This window comes from Portunus trituberculatus, chromosome 17 (genome assembly GCF_017591435.1).
Source record: "Portunus trituberculatus isolate SZX2019 chromosome 17, ASM1759143v1, whole genome shotgun sequence".
Classification (NCBI taxonomy): Eukaryota; Metazoa; Arthropoda; class Malacostraca; order Decapoda; family Portunidae; genus Portunus; species Portunus trituberculatus.
The window spans coordinates 9,546,167-9,553,666 of record NC_059271.1 but is presented as its reverse complement, the minus strand read 5'-3'; the positions used below and the strand labels follow the sequence as shown (position 1 = coordinate 9,553,666).

At 38.9% G+C, this 7,500-nt stretch overlaps 1 protein-coding gene across 3 annotated transcripts in view; it reads right to left on the bottom strand.

Moving 5' to 3' along the window:
- LOC123505018 (hemicentin-1-like) overlaps nt 1-7,500 on the bottom strand; it is a 579,315-nt gene that overhangs the window by 130,528 nt on the left and 441,287 nt on the right. For all 3 annotated transcript variants that reach the window (XM_045256028.1, XM_045256029.1, XM_045256030.1), the window contains 2 exons: nt 4,859-5,059; nt 2,836-2,987 (listed from right to left, as the gene is read on the bottom strand). In XM_045256028.1, the coding sequence (XP_045111963.1) occupies nt 2,836-2,987; nt 4,859-5,059 (353 nt within the window). The remainder of the gene's footprint in view (nt 1-2,835; nt 2,988-4,858; nt 5,060-7,500) is intronic.

Here is a 7,500-nt window from a genome sequence, read left to right as displayed (position 1 = left end):
GAGAAGAGCATTTCCTATCCAGTAATAAATAGCACAGCCATTGGGGGGTTCGCAAAAAAATTGAGATACAGTGATTTGAATATGGCCAAATGCGTGATGTGCCTGAAATGTTTCCCTCTCTCTCTCTCTCTCTCTCTCTCTCTCTCTCTCTCTCTCTCTCTCTCTCTCTCTCTCTCTTGCTTTCCTACTCCCTTGGCCACAGTGGTATCTAATTGCCTCAGCTCACACCTCATGATGGACGCCTACTGCCGGCAGTGCTCTGGGAGTTTTCTAAATAGCATGTCTGAAGTAAACACGCTCTGCGCTGCTTTGTACTTCTTATGTCTCAATTGTCTCATGTCTTTTTTGGACAGTTTATATATATATATATATATATATATATATATATATATATATATATATATATATATATATATATATATATATATATATATATATATATATATATATATATATATATATATATATATATATATATATATATATATATATATATATATATATATATATATATATATATATATATATATATATATATATATATATATATATATATATATATATATATATATATATATATATATATATATATATATATATATATATATATATATATATATATATATATATATAAGCAAATTCTACTAAACTATCTAAGTAATTAGGCGGAATATCAGTAAATATGTCTCTGTGTTATTGCGTCTGGCATCTCTTATTTCAAGCAAAAAAAAGTGATGAGATACACTTTTCTATTAAAATATTCATTATGTCTTCAATTCTTTCTATTTTCATTTGGGTTAACATTCCTAAACCGGCATTCATCACTGTCGTTCTAAAAATACAACTCATAGTTATCTCCCCGCTATCCACATTTATACATGTCATTCACAATCTTTTTTTTTTTTTTTTCACCGTCCTCTTCTATTTCAACACACTCCTACTTCCATATTCATCACTCTCTACCTCACATCAATCATCTCATCTTCCTCTGTGTCCATATAAGATTAAAATTCACTGAAACATTGACAGAGACAGAGAGAGAGAGAGAGAGAGAGACTTCAAAACATAAAAAAAAAACATCTGAGCTACCATCATAACACAACCAACAAAACTAAAACAACAAAAAGGACCACAGCTTCCATGGCAGCACCTCATCTCACGGGGAGTTAAACGGGGCGGAGTAATCACCATCAACACACTTGGGTGAGAGGAGTGAGAGATCTTTCTCGTTACACGTACCTCATTACTCTCTCTCTCTCTCTCTCTCTCTCTCTCTCTCTCTCTCTCTCTCTCTCAGTAATGCAGTAGAGAGCATTATCTTACACAACCACACCACGCTCCACCCTTCTCCTCCACCAAGACTTTCCCTACCACTTGTTCCTCTTCAGTAGGCTCCTCCACGCCTCCCTACGCCTCCTTAAGCCTTTCTAAGCCTCCGAGTGACTCTCAACACCTCCCAAACAAGAGCCCCATGAAGATGAAGAAAGAAAAACCTTCACTAGATTTACTTATGTCTTGTTTTTTTTTCGACTTGTTTTCCATTTTTCGTTCCCATCCTTTGTGTGTGTGTGTGTGTGTGTGTGTGTGTGTGTGAAATAATGTCCTCATTGGAACTTTCCACGTAAAGTTTGTGTTACTTTTTCGTCAATGACAACTTAACTGAAATATTATTACTCGCTTTTAGAGAGAAAACAACCACAAATAAAAGTTTTCTAGCGTTTGTTTTCTCTTTTTCTACCAACGCCTACTCCTATTCCTCCTCCTCCTCGTACTCCTCGTATTCCTCTTCCTCTTCCTCTTCCTCTTCCTCTCTTTCATACACAAACAAATTATCACTTTACGCCCTCTCTCTCTCTCTCTCTCTCTCTCTCTCTCTCTCTCTCTCTCTCTCTCGCGCGCGCACGCGTGTTACTAATTACCGGGTTTTGACTAATTAATACCAATCATTAATGAAGACTATCTATCAAGACTCGTTCGTATTTTTTTTAGGAAGAGTAATATTTTTTTTTCCCTGGAGACCGTGATGCGATATTTTATTTACAAGTTCCTTATTTTTTTCATGTTAGTTTAATTTCCTTTTTTTTCTCTCTCTCCTGGGATGATGCTAAAAATTTAATATAACGCGTGTGTGTGTGTGTGTGTGTGTGTGTGTGTGTGTGTGTGTGTGTGTATGTTTCACTGTTTGATCTGCTGCAGTCTCTGACGAGACAGCCAGACGTTACCTTACGGAACGAGCTCAGAGCTCATTATTTCCGATCTTCGGATAGACCTGAGACCAGGCACACACCACACACCGGGACAACAAGGTCACAACTCCTCGATTTACATCCCGTACCTACTCACTGCTAGGTGAACAGCACCTACACGTGAAAGGAGACACACCCAAAATATCTCCACCTGACCGGGGTATCGAACCCCGGTCCTCTGGCTTGTGAAGCCAGCGCTCTAACCACTGAGCTACCGGGTGTGTGTGTGTGTGTGTGTGTGTGTGTGTGTGTGTGTGTGTGTGTCCGCGCGCGCGTGCGCGCGCTATTTGAAAATCGATTCGTTTAATAAAGTCTGGAATGCTATTTTTTTCTTTTTTGCAGAAGGAAAACCAGCCAACAGCAACAAAGTACTGAAAAAAAGGCCCACTTAAAATGCCGGTTCCCTTAGCGCGTGGACACACACACACACACACACACACACACACACACACACACACACACACACACACACACACACACACACACACACACACACGAAAATAAATCACATGGCATTAAAAAAAGGACAAAGAAAAATTCCTTTCCTTCCCACATTTTTTTTCCATGATACCTAAACACCAACACTCACCTTAGACTTCTGCGACGCCACCTGCTTGCCCTGCAGGAACCATGTGATGAGAGGCGGCGGGTTGCTGCCTACCACCGTGCACACTAGCTCTGCGCTGCGACCTGCCACCAGCGGCTTGTCCTCCGACGTAACACTGACGCTAAGAGGACCGCCTGGGTAGGGAACAGAAAACGGGAATGAATGTGGAGGGCAGGCAATGGAAACGGGATTAAGATTAGACCGATAGCACTGACAGAAAATATAACTGATTGATGAAAGACGGAGAAATCAATGCACATATAGAGAAATGGATTGATCGACTGACTGACTGACTGATTGATTGATACACAAGAGACGCAGAATCGTGCCCATATGAATGGCAAGGGGAGGAAGGTGATCATTTCCGAGTAGGGAGTTTAAACGCTGAGGGAGGAGTAGCCAGTTAGGAAGGGAGAAGAGAAGATGGATGCTGCATGGGGCGCGGCAACCAATCGTCGCTGGGAGAGGGTTGGCCTGAAAAATGGACGCATAAAAACCCGTCACGTCGTAGGGCTGCGCTGAGTGATGGGCGGCCAGGCGTCACTGTAGGGGCGTCGGGTCCTCGCCAACGTGATTTAGAGCGTATGAGAGGCAATACGTATTATTTTTTTTTCATCCTATAACGTAATTTCTCGATATATCGCTGCTTACATAGCCAAAATCAATCAGTAAATGGTTTCGTGTTCTTTCATTATGTGAGGTGATCTTATTTCGTCTTATAATAAGAGTATATTGGTTACGTGCAATGCTTGCCCACCTCACCTAGTTGTGTGGTGGAGAGAAGGGTTCACTTATGCTTTAAGTCATTTCCATATATATATATATATATATATATATATATATATATATATATATATATATATATATATATATATATATATATATATATATATATATATATATAATCTCAAGCGCTTTTTTCCACATTTATCTTCAAAATGTCACAATATGAGCCTCGCAAAAAAAGTTTGTGATAAAATAAAGATGTTGTGAAAAATGTGGCGCAAATAGTCATTCCATTTTTTCAATGTATATACTTTCTCTTATACTGGCTGAACTGTTGGCCTATTTTTTTTATGAACGAAAGTCGCAATGCAGGAAACTTGCAAAATCGTTGATTACAGAGTGAAAACACACATACACACACACACACACACACACACACACACACACACACACACACACACACACACACACACACACACACACACACACACACACACACACACACAAACACGTCGCAACAAGCGGAAATACTCAAATCCCAGGCTACACAATGACAAAACACAAATTTCGCCGCGTGAGGAAAAGAGAGGACAGACGGACGGTCAGCTGCCTCTGGGAAGGACAGGACGGCATAAAGACACCATAACCCCAAGACACGACACAATAATATATAAAAGAGAAAGAAAACGAGCAAACACCCAGCACGGCGAGACACACACTAAGGGAAAAAGGACACGACCACGCACAAAAGAAAAGCTTCAACCACATACGCACAAACCATAACCTCAAGAACGAAAGGAGAAAAGATGCAAGACCCAACTCACATAAAAAAGAGAAGGAAAAAAGAAAACTATAAAAAGAATAACACTTACAAGCAACAACAACAATAAAATGTGGAAAGAGAATTGGGAATGAATAACGAAAGAAAGAAAAATAGTTACAGAAATACAAAGGAAGTGAAAACTAAATAAAAAGTAAGAAAATAATAAAGAAACGTGAATAAAATGGAAAAGAAAATAAGAAAAACGAGATAAACAATAAAAGAAGAAAACAGTTAAGAATAGAGAAAAAAAGATAAATGAAAGATAATTTTTTTTTTACAACGAATCCAAACAAATACATACACACACACACACACACACACACACACACACACACACACACACACACACACACACACACACACACACACACACACACACACACACACACACACACACACACACACACACACACACACACACACACACACACACACACACACCGGACGGCAACTCACAGCTAACGTTGCGGTGGTGCGTGGCCACAAGAGGCGCTGTCACGTCATTGTTGGAGGCTTGGCAGGTGAAGGGCAGTCGCAGGTCCCTTCTGGATGCGGGAACCTGCAGATCGTTCACGGTAGTGCCCGAGGGAGTCACCGTGGCGTTGTTGTCCACCACCTTGCCGGCCTGCATCCACACCACGCGCGCTGGCGGAGACCCTGGCGGAGAAGAGGCGACGAGAGCTTAGTGCTAAAGGAATGGAGGGAGTTGGAATACTAAGTTGTTAAATCCTGCGGTTTCTTTTGGGCCTTACTTGAACTCAGACTAGATTGTTAGATTAACAATTCCCATGAATGCTCTCTGAAAACCATTGAACTGTGCTCTGTGTACCTCTTTTTCATGCACAAAGAAACCAAACTAAAAACATTTAAGCTCAGATTACTTCATATAGTTCTGACATGCAAAAAATAAAAATAAACTCTTTTCAGGAGGTTCGAAAAGGATATCCGAATTCTTTAGAATAAGTAGAATTACATAGATCAAATAATAGAAATGTAGACCTTTAGAATATTCAGTGGCTATTTAAAAACAATATAGCAATATAGCAAAGAACTGTACCTCAGTCCCTATTATGTGCTGGCCTATAGACAGTTAGCAAATGTGTTGTATAGTGTGTGAGAGGAAATAAAAAAAACTTTCTATTGCAGAAGATTAATGGAAGTTTTCTTCAGTTCATAGTTACCTGACAATCTTAAATCATCGGAAATGAAGAAGCAAAAGAAGCAAAGAAAGCCGAAGATGGGGAGGAAGAGAAGGAAGGGGAGGGATAAGTAATGAAAATGCTAAGGAAAGATAAAAGAAGCAACAAATCTGAGATGCGGCAGTGGAGGGCATATATTGGTGAAGTGAGTCAATCACGCAGCAGTGAGGAGGTCCCTGAAGGAGGCGAGGAAGGACGCGGTGACGTGTAATTAAAGAATCGAAGGAAGCAGGTAAGAGGAGAAGGAGGAGGAGGAGGAGGAGGAGGAGGAAGAGGAGGGAGTGAAAAAGAGGAGAATGAGGAGGAGGAAGAGGGAAAGAAAGAGGAGAAGGAGGAGGAGAAGGAGGAGTGATTGATTAATTGTTAGAGTGATTAATTTATTCTTAGCGCGGTGAAATATATAAAAAAACGTATCTAGAAATATTGCAAGATATTGGAGGACGGAAAAGAAGAAGGAGAAGGAACAGGAGGAGGAGAATGACGATGATGATGATAATGATGATGATGAGGAGGAGGAAAAGGAGGAGGAAAAAGAGGAGGAAGAGGAAAAAGAGAAAGAAGAGGAGAATAAAAAATGGAAATATTGCATGGATGAAGGGAATGACGCAAACACAATGACGCAGATGATGAGCGAATTAAATCCCTTACGATGAACGTGTAATGAGCAAGCATATTATTTTATTTTGTCTATTATTTCATGATTAGTTTATTGAACTGTTTCATTTTGACCGTATTAATTTGATACTTATTTTGCGTATACTTTTAGCCGTTGATGTAATTGAGTTTAAACGATCGTAAATAGCTAGATAAGAATGTTTACATTTTTCCCACGGTTGTTGTTGTTGTTGTTGTTGTTGTTGTTGCTGTTGTTGTTGTTGTTGTTGTTGTTGTTGTTGTTGTTGTTGTTGTTGTTGTTGTTGTTGTTGTTGTTGTTGTTGTTGTTGTTGTTGTTGTTGTTGTTGTTGTTGTTGTTGTTGTTGTTGTTGTTGTTGTTGTTGTTGTGGATGGTGGTAGTAGTGGTGGTGGTATTGTTATTTTTGTTATAGCTATTGTTGTCGTTTTTGTTGCTGTTGTTATTTTTGTTATTGTTGTTGTTGTTGCTGTTGCCGTTATGGTTGTTATTTTTATTACTATTATCACTGTCATCATATAAACAATATATCATAAATAAAAAGACAACATATAAGATTTTAAAATGAAATAGCGGATAGGATATTAATCATTATTTTTATTACTAGATCACTAAGCAAGAAATAAGATCTGCATTGTGTAACAGGGGAATCAGAAAGGAGGTAAGGAATGATCAGTTATTGTATTCCGAGGAAGTGACTTTATTGTTAATTCTTGTTACTTATGAAGTGAAAGGAATAGCTAACCACGTGTTTCCATCTCATCTTTCTAGTACTTTTAATCTCAACGTTTTTTTTTTTCTTTCTCTTTCAAAATTCACTGTACAACTCTCTCTCTCTCTCTCTCTCTCTCTCTCTCTCTTCCAGTAATAGTACGTATCTAACTTTCTCTATTCTTTCTCTACTCTATTGTTCATTTCTATCCCCAAACTTCCTTTCTTCTCTCCTTTACCCTGTCCCTTCTTTTCCTTACCAGATTTATATTTCTAACTTTTCTTTTTCGTTCACTTCCTATGTCTCTTCGTTTCTCTTTTAGAGCCTTTAACCTTCATTCTATTTTCCTATCTCTATTTTCGTTTCTCTTTTTTTTTTATCTTTTAACGTCAATTCCATATTCTTTCCTTCCTTACTCCATTTTTCTCTCTCTCTCTCTCTCTCTCTCTCTCTCTCTCTCTCTCTCTTAACCTCTATTCAAACTTTCTCTCTCTCTCTTTCCTCTCTCTCTCTCTCTCTCTCTCTCTCTCTCTCTCTCTCTCTCTCTCTCTCTCTC